We start from the raw sequence: 17,850 nt of genomic DNA, 5'->3' as shown, positions 1-17,850 counted from the left end.
GCAGGGGCGGCGAGACCCCCCATCAGAACAGGCCAATCTGTGGGGTCCGCGGGCATCCTTCCTCACTCTGGGACCTTTCCTCCCCTCAAGGTCCCCCAGCAGCCCCTCATCCTTCTCCTGAAGTCATTGCTCACTGGGGGGCTGTCTGGACATCCTCTTCCTCCCCGTTCCAGGGGCCCTTGCCCCAGAGGCCACCAGCTGAAGAGCTGACTGGACACTGGGGAGCTGTGCAGGCCCAGGCAAAGGGTAAACTGATGACTGGAGTTTATCAGGCAGCTGCTGGCGCCCCTCCCGGCAGGTGGACCCAGCCTCACGCCAGGGACATAGGCTGGTGGGCAGAGCGCAGGCTGCGTTTTGCCCCCTGCCCGCCGTGGCCCCCTTAGGCAGGAGCCTCATACAGGCTGCAGGGGGAGGGGCCCGGAAGGCTGGTACCTGGGGCCGGGGAATTGGCTTCTGAGGCTTCTTGGAGCCAAGCTTCTTCATGGCGTTATAGTATTTCTTCTGTTCCTCCGTCATGAAGAGGTCTTTCCCTCCAAAGTATAGTGGGATGGGGCCCGTAAGGTTGCGGTGGGGGGTGTCCTCCTTCTCACTTTCCAGGACCTCCCCCTTCTCACCTTCTCAGGCACCACCCTTAAAGCCACCCGCACCCCAGCAGGGGGGCCAGTGGGACTTGCCTGGAGCAGCCAGAGATGGGGGTCAAGGGAGGCAGGGGAAGGGGGACTCAGGGGCCCAGAGAAGGGAGGGGAGGGGACTGGGTGACCGACAGAGGCAAGGGGTCAGTGCAGCCTCACTGCCCGCTTTGGGCCACCTTCCATCAATGTCTCGTTGGGTCCTCAGAATGAGCCGGCATGGCAGGCGGCACGAACCTCATTCTGTACATAAGGAAACCGAGGTTCGAGGTGGCCACATCTCACTCGTCCAAGGTCGTCTGGTGGGATGTGAACCCAGCCTTGCTGAATCATGCCACCAGCCAGCGAGAGCACAGCAGGTGCAGGGGCAGCATTTGTGAACATAGGAAGGAAGGAGTGGACGGAGGGAGGGAGGACAGAGCCCGGGGAGGGGAGGGCTGGACACTTATCTTCTTCTTCTGCTGATTGAAGTTGTCAATGATGACGCCAATGAAGAGGTTGAGGGTGAAGAAGGAGCCGAAGATGATGAAGATGACGAAATAGAGGTACATGTAGATGTTCACCTCGTACTGGGGCTGTTCCTCCTTCTGCAGGGGCCACAGGATGGGATGGGGTGGGCTGGGTGGGCTGGGGGCACAAGCTGCCTGCTCCCTGTTCCCTGTCGCACTGTGGGCCCATCCACCCCCAGGCTGTGGGGTCTCGGGGGCTCCTGAGGAGGCAGCATGGGGTGGGGATGGGTCTGAGTCCTCTCCCCTGGCTAACTCACCAGCCACATCTCGAGGACCCCCACTCACCTCCCGGGAGTCCACGGCTGCATACATGATGTCCATCCAGCCCTTGAAGGTGGCCTGAGAGAGTGTGGTTGGGTGTGAGGGGAGGGGGCTGCCCCCTGCTTCCATCCTTGAGTTTCCCTCCCTGCCCCCGCCTGGTCCTCCCCAGAGGCTGCCTGCCCTGAGCTCCCCTGGGGAGGCATCCAATAGAGACCGGAGAGGTATAGACACTACCTCTGGGTCCCACAGCCCTAGAGGCAGGGTGGGCGGCCCCCTAACAAGGAGCGGCAGGGCGCTCAGGTACAATGAGAATGCGGGGGCACCTCCATCCCAGCTTTGGGCAGGGGCAGCGGGTCACACTCACCACCTGCAGGAGGGAGAGGTAGCCCAGACCCACGTTGTCGTAGTTGACCTTGACGTTGAGCCAGCGGACCTGGCCCGTGTGCATCAGGCTCTCGCACTCGGACTTGTTGTTGACCTCGGAGATGTCGAACCTCTCGGAGGTGGTGGTGTTCATGCAGTAGTAGAACTTGCCGGCAAACAGGTTGACGCCCATGATGCTGAAGATGAGCCAGAAGATGAGGCAGACGAGCAGCACATTCATGATGGAGGGGATGGCTCCCAGGAGGGCATTCACCACCACCTGGGGGCCAGGGAGGGGGTCACTTCCAGATCCTCTCCCAGGCAGGCAGGGACACCCAGTCTCCTCTGGGAGAGGGTTCCCACCCACAGTAACCAGGGGACCAGGCACAGTTGGGCCTTGTTGCGCAGGGAAGGCTTCCTGGAGGAGGGCCCATCTGAACCAGGCCTGGGGGAGAAGTCTGCTGGGCTTTACTTGGGGGCGGGGGGATGGTAAGCAAGGAGTAGGGGTAGTGGGTTGCCGGCCTGGTGGCTGAAGAGGGCTCTCCGCTTGGCTGGAGCTATCAGCCCAGAGTGGAGGCTGGGCTTCTCTGGAAGCAGCCCGGCCACGGGTCACCGGGCAGGAGACAAACACTCTTTCCTTGGCCCCCATAGGAAACTCAGTCCCCGTGACCTGTTCCCCTGCTCATCTGCTCGCAGGATTAGAGACACAGACCCAGAAAAGAAGCCAACAGAATCTTTGAAGCAGCAGGACCCTTGGGACTGGACTCCCGTGCACTGCCAGCGGTGGCCACCCAGGCCAACCTCATTATTTCAGGCTGAACTGAATCTGAGAATTGTCTGTTTTCAAGGAGAAACCGTTCCATGACCTCCAGACAAAGTGGGTGGCACAAGCCCGGTGATGCCCAGGGGAGCTCTACTCCTGGCTGGGGCACCAACCAGCTGCCAGGTCACTTTCACTCTGGTGCAGAGGGGTCCCGGCTCCAGGGGTGGGACGGCCCAGTGCTGGCTGGCCTCTTGCATGACCAGGAGGGAGCCCCCAGGCTCTGTGCACTGCCGACCTGCAACCAGCTGCTTCATGGAAGTTCGTCCCTCTAGCGTGGGTTTTGCTCCTAACAGACACCCCAACCCCCCACCCCCGCCCCTTGCCTGGGGAAGTCCCATTGGTCTTGCCCAAACCCCGTATTTACCTGTCACTTCCGCCCTCAAGGGCCTGAGGGAAGGGTGGGCAGGCTTGGAGTCCTGGGGGGCCCCAGTCTGAGGCTGGGGAGGGACACCTATAAACCCACAGACCTGCCTTCCTTTCTCTCCTCCTGCCTCGGTGCCCTCAGGGCCCTCCTGGGAGCTGCTGCAGCCTCTGCTGCCCCCAGTGGTGGAAGAGATGAGCGAAGGAGGGGGCTGAGGGCGGGAATGGGCACTTGGGCTGGTGTGGGAGGATGCCTGGGGACCTCCAGACCTGGACCCCTGGTGGTGGCCGGAGTACAGACACCCCCAGCCCCCTTCCAAGCTGTGTCTGCTCCCCCAGTCCTCAGCCCTACTCAGAGCCCCGTTGGCACCCACCCTCATGCCCTCGAATCTAGACAGTGCCCTCAGGGGACGCAGAGCCCTGAGTGTCCGCAGGGATTTGATGGGTCCCAGCTCCGAGTAGCCCAGCCAGTTGGCCACCAGGCTGATGATGGAGACCTGTAATGGGAGGGGAGGGTGGTCAGGGAGAGCAGGGCCTCAGCCACAAGGACCGCCTGGGATCTGAGTGGGGGCCGGGGGTGGGGCAGCCTCACATCCACGATGAGGAAGTCGAGCCAGCACCAGGCGTTGGTAAAGTACACCTTGAAGCCGTAGGCCACCCACTTGAGCAGCATCTCCATGATGAAGATGTAGGTGAAGACCCTGTCGGCGTATTCCAGGATGGTCCGGATGACCCGCCGCTGCTCGATGTAGATGTCCTCGAAGGCCTGGGGGCACCAGCAGGGCGGGGTGGTCGGGGCCCAAAGGAGGCCGGGGCAGCAGCCACGTCCCTACCTGCCAGGGGCTGCTGGTTCCCAGGGTTCTGGCACCGGGGCCAGGCGGGGGCAGACTCCCCGTGCCCATCATGCAGGTGAGCCAGTGAGTTCCCGGTGGGGAGAAGCCCCTCAGCTCCCCTTCCCCAGGCCTAATAATAGTAACCCTCACTGGTCTGTCAGGGGGGTTCACCTTGACACATCCTGCCCTCCCAACCCCCAGTTCCCAAGGCCTTCCCCACCTGATCCCCGGCCGGGACCTGTCAGCTAAGGATGCACAGGGATTCAGAGCCCATCTGTCTCTTTAAGAAAATTAACACAGTCTACAACACATCCTGGAAGCACTGGTGAGTTCTTTAGGATTCTCTGGGTTCGGGGCTGCCCAGGTCTGGCCCCTGCCTCTGCCCAGTGCCTGGTCCCCAGGGCAGCGCCTACCAAGGCTCCACTGCTGAGTAGGATCATGAAGACGATGAAGGTCTCAAACCAGTTGTGCTCAACGATCTTGAAGCAGGCCCTGCGCAGGGTCCACCACATCTTCCCTCGGCCCTGGGAGATGTCCACGTAGAGGCAGGGAAAGCGCTGCACACAGGCTGGGGAGGGACGGCGGCAGGGGCACCGGTCACGGGCCTGGGGGCCACCTTAGGAGGCACAGTCCCGCCACCTTCCCAGGATCCGCCCCCACCCCCTACACACACACAACCGCATGCAGACATTCCAGAGCACAGGGGTGCAGGCAGCCAGCACAGGGTGTACAGCCGTCAGGCTGTCCCCATCCTCCCCCACCTCGCCCAGGCAGCCTTCACTCTGCCACAGCCCAGGCCCTCCGGGCAAAAATGTTCCCGAGGGGCGAGGCAGGCCTCTCTCTGGCGGACGAAGCTGAGGAGGAGGACAGTCTTAGAGCAGCCACAGCGGAGCGCCTGCTTCGAGCGGTGCCGGCCACACTCGGGGCTCTGTGGGGATTCTGCACGGCAGCCCTCGGGCTGACGCTACTGTCACCTACCGCCGACACTGCAGGGGTCAGAGGCTCAGGGACTGGGACGCATCCCCAGCTCTGACACCCCTTCCCAGCATTCTATTCTCCTGGGGTGCCACAGGGCAGGGCAGGAGAGCATCAGAGGAAGAAGGCCCTGCCTGCTTTTGGTGATGCGTGTGTCCCCGAGATGTCCCCAAGGGGGCAATGGGCTGGGGCTGCTGCCGGCCTCGGGCCCCTTACGGGGTCTGCCGGGCTGGGGGAGGCACCCAGGAGAGGTGGGGTCACACACGCGGGCTGGCCCTCACCCTCGGTGAAGCACTCCTCAGGCTGCTCCCCCTCAGGGCTCTCCTCGGCCTGTTCCTCGGGGTCCTCCTCGGGGGGCTTGTAGTCGGCAGTGCTGCAGACGGAGGAGTTCCCGTCGAGGGGCTGCAGCGGCTTCTGCAGAGGCCACAGGGTCACGTGACCCCGGGCCCTCCCACAAGGTGGGGCGGGGGAGGTCAAGATGGGAGACCAGAAGGGAGAAGGAAAAGAGAGGGTGGAGCAGACTCATTCATTCCTTCATTCATTCAGCCCTGGGGCCTAGGCAGAAGAACCACAGGCCTTGGTCCTGCCCTTGGAGTGGGACAGGGATGAGGCCTGGGGAAGGAAGGGGATGAGCATGGAGCAAAGTCCGAGCCTTCCTATCCTCAGGGTCGGTTTGGCTGAGAAATCCAAAAAGGATGGAAATTTTTCTGCAGCCGAAGCTCCAGCCTGGGGCCAAGAGAACCTAACTGGGAGTGGGTTGGGTGGGACGGCTGGTGCTCCAGCCTGGCCAGGCCTCTCCCACCTCCTCCCGGTGCTGCACCTAGGCCGGCCTCCTGCCCCCAGTCTCCACCCCTCAAGGGGCCCCCTTCATGGCTGGGGGGGAGGCCCCTGAACAGGGTAGCCTGGAGGGGCAGGGGGCGGCTGTCAGGACAGTGGCCAGAAAACCAGGGAGGGCCTTGTGCCCAGACGACAGAAAGGGAAACCGAGGCACCGGGCGTTAGGTTGGGCACGGCACCCGATGAGCCACATGCCCTGCCCGTGCGCCCCCACTCCCACAGCCCCCCGGGAGCCGCACTTGTTTCCCCGTGAGAGTCCCCGGAGCCTTGGCCCCGGCTGCTGTCCAGCCCTCCTCCACCCGCTCTCCTCAGAGCGAAGTTGCTGCCACGTTTCCCCGGGTATTTATAGCTTGGCAGGCGCTCGGCCCCTGGTAAGTCAGTGTGCCACGTATCCGGGGGAAACAAGGAGTCAAGAGCTTCCAGGGCAAAGTTTACTCAGGCTCTGGTGCCAGCGGGGCCCTCGCCGATAGGGTTGGGACGGGCAGGGGGCCCCGCCCGAGCTGCAGGGTGGGCGAGGGGGCTCAGCCTGAGCTTCTGGGGGCGACCACCAGGGCCTCCCCCACCCTCGCAGGGGAGGGGAACCTCAACCCAGCAGCAGGCCCCCTGCATGGGGGAGGGGGGGTAGCGGCTCCAGCTCCCGGCTCTCTGTTCCCCTTGAACCCAATCCTACTGGGCCCCTGACCCCTCTCCTCAGCCCAGACCTGGCACTTTGGCCCACACTCGGAGGTTGGGGCCAGCCCTCCAGGTGGGGTCTAAACAGAAACAGATGATAATGGCAAGGACTTGGCAGGAGCTTCAAACCCAGAGGGGGTTTAAGAGAGGCCTCTGGGATTCCGGCCCTGGAGCTAGGGTGCCTCAGGTGAGAACATGCTGTCTCAGAGCGCCACCTGCTGGGGAGAGGGGACCCAGGTGGAGTTGTGGGGCAGGGGTGAAGGGAATGGCCTAGGGTATTAGGACAGGCAGGGCATGCCATAATAATTGTATTAATAGTAATAACAGCCACCGTTCACAGAGAGCTGACTGTGCTTTGCACACAGCATCTCATCTAATGCTCACAGTAATGCCACAGGGTAGGTACCATTACCCCATTTTATAGATGGAGAAACTGAGGCTTGGAGAGGATTTGTGCCATGTTCAAGGTCACACAAAAATGTAGAGTCATGTCTGCCTGACTCCCGATCCCTCGATCCAGGCTCTGCGACAGGCTCACCTTGCCATCCTCAGGCTCTGAGAAGGTGTCCGTTTCCTCCTCTGTGGGCATCTCCAGGTCAGACTCCTCGGAGGCGATGGGCACGTGGATGGTCAGGTAGGGGTTGTTGATGAAGTTGAGGTGGTCCAGCTCAATGCTGGGGGGAGGGCCATCAGCCAGGCCCATGTGGTTCAGGATATGATTGTCCTTCTTGAGGTCCTTGTTTTCATCCTCCTCGGGCGGTAGCTCCTTCTTCTCGTCTTCTGAGACACTTTCCCCAGCCTCGCCGGCCTCGCCAGCCTCCCCAGTCCCCCCGAGGCTGAGCATGATAACCTTGGGGCTCAGGATCTTGCCATGCAGCAGCCCCACGAGGAAGGCTTTGGCGAAGCCGACACCCCACTTGATGCGCGTGACGGCGATCTGCAGGTTGTTCATCTCGCCATCCTCGTCCGAGGCCGCCAGGCTGTCGGCGCTGAAGGAGCTGAGCAGCAGGGCCAAGAAGAGGTTCAGGACCTGGGAAGCAGGGGTTGGGGGGAGCCTGAGCTCAGCCTCTGGGCCCCTGAGGGTGCCACCTTCAGCCAGCATGAGGGGCCTCGGGTCTCCTGATCAGACCCACCTCATGGTGGGCTGTTAAGAGGACATCACCTTACGGAACCCTCACAACTTCTTGTGAAGGTGAGGAGTGCTACTGTCACGCCCACTTTACAGATAGGGAAACTGAGTCTTACGCACATGATAGGACTCTGCTGACCAAGGCAGAGGCAGGGTTCGGGGAGGCCCACTGAGTGACAGGGACTCTTTCTATGACTCTGTCCTCCACCTCCACTGCCAGGGGATGTGGAACAAAAAACAGGACTCCTGTCTCCAAGCTTCCAGGACTTCTTGGTAGGCTGAATCTTTTGAGCCTTCTTCTCTTGTCTGGTAAGTGGGACTTTTTTTTTTTTTTTTTTTTTGCGGTACGCGGGCCTCTCACTGCTGTGGCCTCTCCCGCTGCGGAGCACAGGCTCCGGACGCGCAGGCTCAGCGGCCATGGCTCACGGGCCCAGCCACTCCGCGGCATGTGGGATCTTCCTGGACCAGGGCACGAACCTGTGTCCCCTGCATCAGCAGGCAGACTCTCAACCACTGCGCCACCAGGGAAGCCCTAAATGGGACTTTTAATAGACCCTGTGCTCCCGATACCCAGATGCATGTCCCCTGTTGCTGTAGAAGGGGCGTCTCACCTACCACTGTTCACTGCCTTTTCTTCCTTTGGGGTTCCCTGCTCCACCTGGTTCTCTTCTCTTAGCCCCACTGAAAGGGACTTCAGAGGCTACTGGTCTACCCGCGTCAACTTTATTTTCCAGTGGACAGACATTTACTGAGCCCCTCCCACTGTGTGTAGAAGCAAGTGGTCTGTTTGCCCTCCGCCTAGAGACAGACATTTGATCAGACAAATACAATGCAGTGGGTATGCACAAAGCAGAGACTGGGGTGCACAGGTTTTGAAACCACGCTGCTTGGCTTTGAACCCCAGTTTACTAGCCGTGTGTCCTGAGGCAAGTCCTATCACTGCTCTGTGCCTCAGTTTCCTCATCTGTACAATGGCGATGGTTCCAATACCTACCTCCTCACATTGTTGTGAGGATTAAAAGGTCAATACAAGTAGAGCACACAGTAGGCACTCAGAACTTGTTGGCTGTTATGTGTGTGATAATAGAAGACTCTACAAGGTACAGGGAGGAGTGTGATTAACTCTGAGGCCAGCTCAGCACTTTATGACTGAGGAAACTGAGTCCCAGAGAGGTGGAGTGACTTGCCTGAGGACAAACAGCACAGTCAGAACTAGAACCCCGGTTTCCAATCCTTGTACAACTTTAGAGGACATCATTTATTTGGACTACAGTGTGAATGGATACCCCAGTGGCTACCCAATGCAGTGGCCCTGACTTCCACCAGCTTACTCCCACCCCAGGGCAGTGAGGAGGAAGGTACAGTCTGGCTGGGGTGGGGGTCCTGTCTCCTGTCAACCAGAGGCAGGTATTACTCTGGGGGTCTCAGGGTGGGGCTGTATGAGTGGACATGAGGAAGTAGGGCCGACTGTACTACGCCATTTTCTACAGAACTTGAGTATCCTCAGACTTTGGAATCTGCAGGGTGTCCTGGAACCGATCCCCTGAGATACCAAGGGAGGACTGTAATGTGAATCTCCCACCCTTGGCCATCTTCTCCATGCATCTCACTGTCTGGCCTTCACCAGTGTCCTCCAAAGTCTTTTTGTCATTGTCTTAACTGTCATGTTGACATAATATCTTTAAAATATAGGGGCTTCCCTGGTGGCGCAGTGGTTGGGAGTCCACCTGCCGATGCAGGGGCGCGGGTTCGTGCCCCGGTCCGGGAACATCCCACATGCCGCAGAGCGGCTGGGCCCGTGGGCCGTGGCTGCTGGGCCTGCGCGTCTGGAGCCTGTGCTCCGCAACAGGAGAGGCCACAGCGGTGAGATGCCCGCGTACCGCAAAAAAATAAATACATAAATAAATAAATAAATAAATATATATATATATATATAGAGAGAGAGAGAGAGAGAGAGAGAGAGAGAGGGAGAGAGAGAGACATCCCTGGTGGCACAGTGGTTAAGAATCTGCCTGTCAATGCAGGGGACACGGTTTCGAGCCCTGGCCTGGGAAGATCCCACATGCCGAGGAACAACTAAGCCCGTGCGCCACAACTACTGAGCCCTCGAGCCACAACTACCAAAGCCCACGCGCCTAGAGCCCGTGCTCCACAACAAGAGAAGTCACTGCAATGAGAAGCCCATGCACCGCAATGAAGAGTAGCTCCCGCTCGCCGCAACCAGAAAAAGCCTGCACACAGCAACCAAGACCCAACGCAGCCAAAAATAAAAATAAATAAAAAATTTTTTAAAATGTGGTCTTAAAAAAAAAAATATATATATATATAGTATATTGTATATCTTCTCTCTGGGAGAATGTGCTGGGGGTATTTGTCTCCACTGCCGTGCCTTCTAGTTACTTTTCTGCCTTTGCCCCCCACCAAAATTTACTGGTTTTTCTTTCCCTCTTTGGCGGGAGGTGTCCAGTTGCCAGAAACACATCTGAGATGGGAATTAGCTGCTCTCTGGGTCAGCAGGGTTTGCACACGGCTCCTGCCTGGGACAGAAATAGCTGCCTCGGGCCAGGCATGGGGGGTGGGTTGGAGGGAAGGGGGACTGACAGCAAGTTCCCCTGGGGGGCTCTGAGGGGTGGGTTCCCCATGCCCTGGTCATTTCCTCTTCTTCACAGTAGCCCTGAGGTGCCATGGACGCAGGGGACCTGGGTCCCCACACACCCTGGTGGGGTGCTCCGGTGCCCTGTGGCAGACACTTGCTTCCATGAGGCCTGGGAGGGTGGTGGGCAGGGACAGTGCCCAAGGAGCTGCCAGTGCCGCCCCCCTTGGTCACTCCGCTTCCTCTGAGCAAAGTGGGAGAGCCACAGAGCTGGGCCGGAGAAGGGCATCAGGGTGGGTAGGTGTGTGTGTCTGTGTGTGTGTGCACGCGTGCGCATGTGCGTGTGACGGGAGGGTGCGGGTGGCACACACACAGAGGCAGTGCAGTGCAGTGGTTCCAGACTCTGGGGCAAGACTGCTTGGGTTCAAATCCTGCACAGGTTACTAATCAACCTCCCTGAGACTTTGCTCGATAAAACAGCACGGCCCTCATAGGGGGTGGTGAGCATTAAGAGATCAATACCAGGAAAGTGCTCAGAATGCTGAATAACCATGAGTAGACGTCAAGCTGTCATCGCTGGCACTGCTGATGCTAACCTCATCATTGGTACCATTGCTGCTGGTATTGACGCTATTGCTATTGGAGTTACACAGACCCAGGTTCTAGTCCAGGCTCCGTTTCGCACTAGCTGTGTGGTTCTGGGCTGTGCCTCCTGGATGCACAGAGCCAACATTACCTGCCGTGCAGGGTCGTCAAGAGCATTAGGGATAATACACGTAAAGCCCCTGGCACAGGAACCGGCACGTGGCAGAGCCCAACACCAGGAGTGTGATGCTGGTTGGTGATAGGTACTGTATCCGCCACTGCTCCCCCGACGCCTGTAACATTCGGACTCCCCTGGCCTCTTGGGCCAAGTGCTTTGCCGCTAAGCACTTGAAATGTGTCATGTAATCCTTACGACCACCCAGTGGAGTAGGTCACCACTCCCATCATCCCCATTTTCCAGATGAGAAAAACTGAGGCCAGAGAGAAATAACTTGCTCAAGGTTTCCCAGTCATCAGGTGGCAAAGTAGGGGCCTGAAATGTTTTTGAGTTTACACACACACAGACAGAAACCCCCTGCAGACCCTTTTAGTCACCTCCAGGCCCTTAAACTTGCCCTTACAAACTTCTACTGAGAGCCTGCTCCCACGCACCCATCCTGAATCCTGCCCCAAAGTTCTGCTGGGACATCTGCCCTCACTCTCCATCTTCCCTCACTCTCCCCATTCCCTAAGACCCCCCTCCCAGGAGCCACCAGCCTGGGTTCTGCTGCTGGCTGTCCCTGGGGGCTTGGGACCCCCTCCCACGGTCCCCTCCTCAGTCAAGGTGACATCCCCCACCGCCAGTCCGTCCCTGCCCCCAGCCGGAGCTCAGCCGTATCTGAGAAGCGCTGACCCAGCAGCTCAAGGATTCCACAGGCCTTTGCGGAACATGGGGACGTGTGTCTTCCCACCCCCTGTTGCCCGGGGCAGCGTTGGCCACCACAGGGGGCAGCTGGGCACAGCTCTCCTCGCAGGAGTGACCCCACCCCAAGAAGGGGAGGAGCAGAGTCGGCAGGGTGAGGGGAGATGTCTCCCCCGGCCCCAGCCACAGAAATTCTGGTTAGCTGGGCCATGGCCTCACACCCCGTTTCTCATGGGCCCCTGCACCTCCTTCCCTGCACCAGCCCCGCATACAGAAAGTGGCAGGATGGGTGCAGCCCATGCCACCTCCAGATCCTCCCAGTGCCCATGGCCTAGTTCCTGGGGACAGAGGGTGAGAGGGTAGGAGGACAAAAGGGCCAGGAGTTCCTGGTACCAACCCCACACTGTGCCTTCTGCGGTCACAGTCAATCCTCCCGGCCACCCCCTGAGGGGCCTACCATTTTTCTTCCACGTGAAGTTAGAGAACTCAGCCAACCAGAGAGCAGTGGTTCGTTCAAGGTCACATAGACAGCAGAGGAGCCGGGACTGCAACATGGGTCAGTCTGACTCCAGTTATCATGTTACTTTACCCAAAACACTAGGTCTCAACAGTACTACTCGCAGTGTGGTCCCTGTACCAGAGGCAGTGACATCACCCAGAGCTCATTAGAAATGCCGGTTCCTGGGCCACGGCTCAGAGCTGCTGCACCTGACTCTGGGGCATGGGGCCTGGAATCTAGGTTTTGAGAAACTCCCAGGTGATTCCTAAGCAGGTTAAAATTTGAGAGCCACTGAGTTAAACCATACAAAACTGCCATTTGGGGGCTGGGGTTAGGTAGAAAACAAGCATCGGCGGTGTCACACAGCGTAGCCTCATGGGAAAAGGGCCCTTCAGCGACAGCCTGATTTAAAGGAAGTAAAGGCATGGACACACGTTGGACACTTGGATGTCCTGGGCGAGGGTGGGGGAGCCACCCAGCCGACCTTACTCACCACCAGGTTGCCGATGACCATGACCATGAGGAAGACGGTGAGGCACATGGCCTGGCCGGCCACCTCCATGCAGTCCCACATGGTCTCGATCCACTCCCCGCACAGGATGCGGAAGACGATGAGGAAGGAGTGGAAGAAGTCGTGCATGTGCCAGCGGGGCAGGTTGCAGTCCGCGGCGATCTTGCACACGCACTCCTTGTAGCTCTTGCCGAACAGCTGCATGCCCACCACGGCGAAGATGAACACGATGATGGCCAGCACCAGCGTCAGGTTGCCCAGCGCCCCCACTGAGTTGCCGATGATCTTGATGAGCATGTTCAGTGTTGGCCACGACTTGGCCAGCTTGAAGACCCGCAGCTGCCGGGCAGGGGGAGGGCAGGGGCCGGTGAGGCCCGGGGACCCCTGGCCCAGCCCCAAGAGAGCCTCATCCTTAGAGGAGAAAGAGCGGTTCCCTGACCAGGGATTGAACCCAGGCCCTCCGCAGCGAGAGCGTAGAGTCCTAACCACTGGACCACCAGGGAATTCCCAGAATGAACAGCTCAACTCCCACCCACTGAGGGATGCAAGGCCTCAGTTTACCTCTCTATGAAATGGGAATGCTCACATCCTACCACCTCATCCTCTTTGAGTGATCAAAAGAAAGAGTCCTTATCTCTTAAATATACAGGCTGAAGTATTTGCAAGTGAAATGAAATCTCGGGATTTGCTTTAAGATGTTCCCCACAGAAAAATTGGGGGGACAGATAAAACAAGAACTGTAGAATGTTGACAGCTGTTGGAGCCGGGTGAAAGGTACACAGAGGTGTAGCTCACCTCCTCTATACTTCTGTGGATGCATGAGAGGTCCCTAGGGGGTAGTGGAAAGGATGCTAAGTCGGAGTCCCAATTCCACTACTGATGCACTTCCGGAGCCTCAGCTTCCAGCTCTGCAATATGGGTCGAAGTCCCCACCCCACTGCCACCCAAGGTCACTTAGGAGTCAAGCCCAAATGTCAGCTCCTGGGCTGTCATTTTGGTCCCCCAGCAGCTCTGTGCGATAAGGGGGAGGGCACCTTTCTCCTTTTTTCCAGTAAGAAAGGTTCTAAGAGGCAGCGTGGTGACCAAAGGGCAGAGGGGGCTTTACTTCTAGCCCTCTGGCTTCTTGGAGGCTTCTCCTCCTTTCCCCCAGGCATCCTCACCACACCCTTCCCCAGCCCGGGGGCCAGGGCCTCACGCACCAGACGGAAGGAGCGGAGCACCGACAGCCCCTGCACATTGGCCAGGCCCAGTTCCACCAGGCTGAGGGTGACGATGATACTGTCGAAGATGTTCCAGCCCTGCTGGAAGTACTCGTAGGGGTCCATGGCGATGAGCTTCAGCACCATCTCTGCTGTGAAGATGCCCGTGAAGACCTGCAGGGTGGGGTGCAGCCCCCGTCATAGAGCCTCAGGGGCACAGGACCTCGGGAGTCCCCAACCCCACTCCCACCTCCAGGGCTCGAGGGGAGGGTGACAGAGCCCTGGGGGCGCAAGCAGTGGTACCCACGGCCCAGAGATGTGTGTATGTGAGTGAGTGAGGAGCGGAACGACCATGCCACGGGGCAGAGTGGGAACCACTCAGACGCCGGGGCCCGTCCATTCCTGGCCTTGTGACTGTTGGCCTGTCACGTGACTTCCTGGGGCCTCAGCCCAATCATAATAATATTCAGCACTCACAGAGCGTGCTGTCGTTCACATTGTGACCTTATGGGTATCCCAGCCTCTGTGAGGTTGGGAGGAATGATCGCGCTCATACCAGAAATGAGAAACTGAGGCTCAGAGAGGCCAGCAGCAAGCTGTCGGTCACACCGCCCACCTAGAAGCACGTCTCAAGCCAGGTCTTGGGGGGCTTAGTCCAGTCTCCTGTCCCTACACCCTACAGCCTCTCTACCCTGGTTGGCTGGGGTCCCAGGACCCAGAAAATCTTGGTGGCTTTGGAAGTCTAAGACAGGGCCCCAAAGAGGATGAAGCAGAGGATCAGTGAGAAGCCAGAGCTGAGCCCCCAGAGCCCTGGACTTGTCTGAGAGCTGCAGAACCTCTAAAAGCTCCCTGGGCACAGTCCCCCTCCTACCGGGCACCAGCTGCCCCGGGCCCACAGCCTGCCCGGGCACATGCTGAGCCCCGCCCAGGAGCTGTCCCTGCCCGTAGCAGGTGCCCAGACAGCAGCAGAGTGTGGGCAGGGGGTGGGCAGGCGGCGGGCCGGGCCCATCACACACACCCCAGCAGCTGCACCGCGGGTCCAGAGCACACCCTTGCTCCTCCAGCCCGGCCTGGCCATGGCCACCTCGGGTATCTCCGTGGGGTGGACGTGCCTGCCTCGCGGGCTGGGGAGTCCAGGGTCTGATTCCTGTGCCGCCCACCCAGTCCTCGTCCTGCCCCAGGCCCCAAATCTGACTCTTCCTGGGCTCCCCACGCCTCAGGAGAGGGGGAGCATCTCGCCCATTCACCATCCTGGAAAGATTGCAAAGGCAATTGGGAAGGGTGGGGCTGGACTGGAGGAGGAGGCAGCTTTTTCCCTTTGTCAGGCTCCACAGGGGCTGGCAACGAGGTGATAATGCTTCTAATGGGCAGGGATAAGCAGGCGGATCAGTGTGTGTCAACAATAGCAGAGCAGAAAGGGCTGGAGGGGGAGCTGGCCCGGCCAGGCCAGAGAAATGGCAGCGGGCAGGGGGGCTCGGGGCTGGGGGCCTATGCCCTGGGGCCTCCAGGGTGAGCGGGGGGCCTCTTGAGCCTGGGTGCCCATGGCTCTATGCCCCCACTTCCAGGTCCCTTTGTCCCTCTTAGGCCCACAACAACCTCTGAAAGTGGAGAGACTTGCCATCCAGCCACCCCCATACCTCTATGCTCTCACTCCCCCATCTCTGCCTCCAGGGCATGGCCTGGACCCCAAAGCCCCTGAAATCCTGATCATAAGAGGTCAAGCACCTCATCCCTATTCTATCTGCCCCCAAGTACCCTAAAACCCAAATTCCACGTCCCATGGGTCACCCCATGCACATCCCTGGTACATCAACTCATGCCCCCATATACCCATATGCTGGGAAAATAACCCCAGCCTGTCCCCTTATGCCCCCTAATCGCGACCCATATTTCCACACAGCCCGTCAGGCCCTGTGGCCCCTCTCCTGTCCTGCACAGGAAGGACAGCCTCTCCCTCGTCCGCTCCCTACCAGGTTGCCCACGTTGAGCACTCTGTCAAATTGCTCCGTCATGGGGTAATGCTCCATGGCCATGAAGAGGGTGTTGAGCACAATGCAGATGGTGATGCCCAGGTCCACGAAGGGGTCCATGACGATCAAGTGGACGATGTTCTTGAACTTCATCCACGGGGTGCAGCAGTTCCATATGAGCACTTTCTGGGAACACTTGTACCACCATGGTGGGCACTTCTGGTGGGCCTCTTCCAGCTCTGGGAATAGGGTGGAAACCGATACCTGATGAGGATCCCCCCTCACGTGCTCCTTCCTCCACCGAGGTCTTTGGTGCCACCTTCCAAGCTCCGCCCCCTGGAGCATCACACCTCAAGCCCCGCCCCCTCAGGGAGGCCTACTCCAAGCCCCGCCTCTCAGTGGGTCACCCTCAAGATCCATCCCTCTAGACGCTGCCCACATGGCCCCACCCCTCAGTCCCCGCCCCCCAACACGCTGTCCCTTAGCTGACCCTCAAAAAGCCACACCCTCAGCAGCCTTACCCCTAGTTCCTCTCTCTCAGTGTTCTACTTCAGCTCCACCTTCCTGGAGCTCCCCACCCCCAACGCGATGGGGTGACTCCCATCCTCTGCCTATGGCCCAGGGCTGCGATCTCGGCTGGGGAGGGGCCCAAGGGCCCCCAGGGAGAGGCGGGAGGCCACTGCAGGGGGTTGGGTCCCAGTTCCACCTGCTGCTGGCCAGCACCACTCAGGAGCAAACCATGGTTCCCCCCGAGGGCTCTCCCTCTCACTGCCAGTATGCCGGCCCCTCCAGACTGTCCCCAGCCAGTCCTTCCTTTCCCACCAGGGTAGCTTTCTGGAAACATCCCCTGTTCTTGCCACTCCAGCTCTAAACCCCTGGGGCTCCATAAGGCCCATGGGTGACGCTGCTTCTCCTCCTGGTCTTCCAGGCCTCTGCTGCCCATGGGGGTTCTCAGCCTGGGCATGCTCTCATTTAATTACCACTGGAAATGGATGAGGTAAGTATATTAGTGCCCCCACGTCATAGATGAGGAAAGAGGACTCCCAGGGCAGCCCCATAGACACCTGGGTTTGAGTGCGTGATTGGGACACCCCAGAGTTTGGGGGCGGCTGAGCCGCACCCCCACCCAAGAATTAGTAAACCAGGCTGCAGATTCTACACCCCTACCCCCAACCCGGGTGCTACTGCAGGTGCCCCAAACTGTGTCTGAGGCCCCAAACTTCCCACCACAGTCCCAGCAAGGACGGCGTTGAGTGACCTCCTCGGCCAGCCCTGCCCAGCGTTCCCTGGGGCATCCTCTGGCAGGGCACATAGACACCTGGATGCCCGTCACACAAGGTCAGCTGGGATGGGGCCCTCTAGAGGTTTGCAAAGTCCTCCAAGTCCTTCCTGGCCCAAGGCGAGACACCTGGGGAGGGGCCCGCTCCCTTCTATGTCAGATTTCCTTGCATCTCCCTCCCTTGCTTCCCCCTTTCCTCCTCCTCCCTCCCTCTCATCCATCCACACACCCATGCCTCTTCCCATTCATTAATCTTTCAGCCCACCCACCCAACCATCCATCCATCCATCCATCCATCCATCCATCTGTATGTCTATCCACCCTCTCCTCGTTACCTAATCCTAGTGTCCCACTGAGGCCTGGGGGGCAGCACAGGGATTTGGGGGAGTCTGTGACTCTATCTGGGCAGAGGGACCTTTGATGTTTAACTTTTACCGAGAAGATATTTGAGGAACAGGATCTCCAGTTTCCGGAACATTGGGCCTTCCTGGTTCGTATTATTATCCTGTCCTTCCCCATTGCCTTGGCAGCCCCCAAGGCCTCCCGGAAGCCCCCAGTTCCCGCCACAGCCTGGCCTTGCAGCCAGAATTGGGCCAGGGTAAGCCAGGACTATATTTATCACAGCCATTTCTTCGATGCCAATATTAAGTTACTGTCCTGAAGCTGGGCCCAGCCAGGCCCTCCCGGCCCCCACCCCGGGAGTCCAAGTAGCCTGACGGGCAGGACAGGCAGAGCAGGGTGGGTATGGGGATGCCAGGCACTCACCTTCCATAGCATCTGAGATGCCGCTGCCTGCGCTGCAGCTGGGTCTTGGGGGCCCCTTCTCCCCCGCCGATGTGTCCAGGCTGCCGTTGCAGTCTTTGCCGTGGGCTGGGTCCTCGTCTGCCTCCCTACCTTCCAGCGCCTGAGCGGCCTTGGCCTGTGGACCAGCAAGGGTGATGGACATAAAGTCCATTGCTGAG

General features: G+C 59.4%; 1 protein-coding gene across 1 annotated transcript in view; it reads right to left on the bottom strand.

The window, feature by feature from the left end:
• Window positions 1–17,850, bottom strand: part of SCN4A (sodium voltage-gated channel alpha subunit 4) — a 40,024-nt gene that overhangs the window by 4,603 nt on the left and 17,571 nt on the right. The window contains exons 11-23 of the mRNA XM_030843265.2: window positions 17,654–17,807; window positions 15,610–15,848; window positions 13,640–13,813; window positions 12,423–12,779; window positions 6,800–7,291; window positions 5,035–5,167; window positions 4,192–4,346; window positions 3,538–3,711; window positions 3,320–3,442; window positions 1,764–2,042; window positions 1,424–1,477; window positions 1,079–1,216; window positions 433–537 (exon numbers count right to left, since the gene is read on the bottom strand). Of these exons, the coding sequence (XP_030699125.2) occupies window positions 433–537; window positions 1,079–1,216; window positions 1,424–1,477; window positions 1,764–2,042; window positions 3,320–3,442; window positions 3,538–3,711; window positions 4,192–4,346; window positions 5,035–5,167; window positions 6,800–7,291; window positions 12,423–12,779; window positions 13,640–13,813; window positions 15,610–15,848; window positions 17,654–17,807 (2,577 nt within the window). The remainder of the gene's footprint in view (window positions 1–432; window positions 538–1,078; window positions 1,217–1,423; window positions 1,478–1,763; window positions 2,043–3,319; window positions 3,443–3,537; window positions 3,712–4,191; window positions 4,347–5,034; window positions 5,168–6,799; window positions 7,292–12,422; window positions 12,780–13,639; window positions 13,814–15,609; window positions 15,849–17,653; window positions 17,808–17,850) is intronic.

The sequence above is a fragment of the Globicephala melas genome, chromosome 20, assembly GCF_963455315.2.
Source record: "Globicephala melas chromosome 20, mGloMel1.2, whole genome shotgun sequence".
Lineage (NCBI taxonomy): Eukaryota > Metazoa > Chordata > Mammalia > Artiodactyla > Delphinidae > Globicephala > Globicephala melas.
The sequence above is the reverse complement of the archived record's forward strand: the minus strand, read 5'-3'. Positions and strand labels throughout refer to the sequence as shown.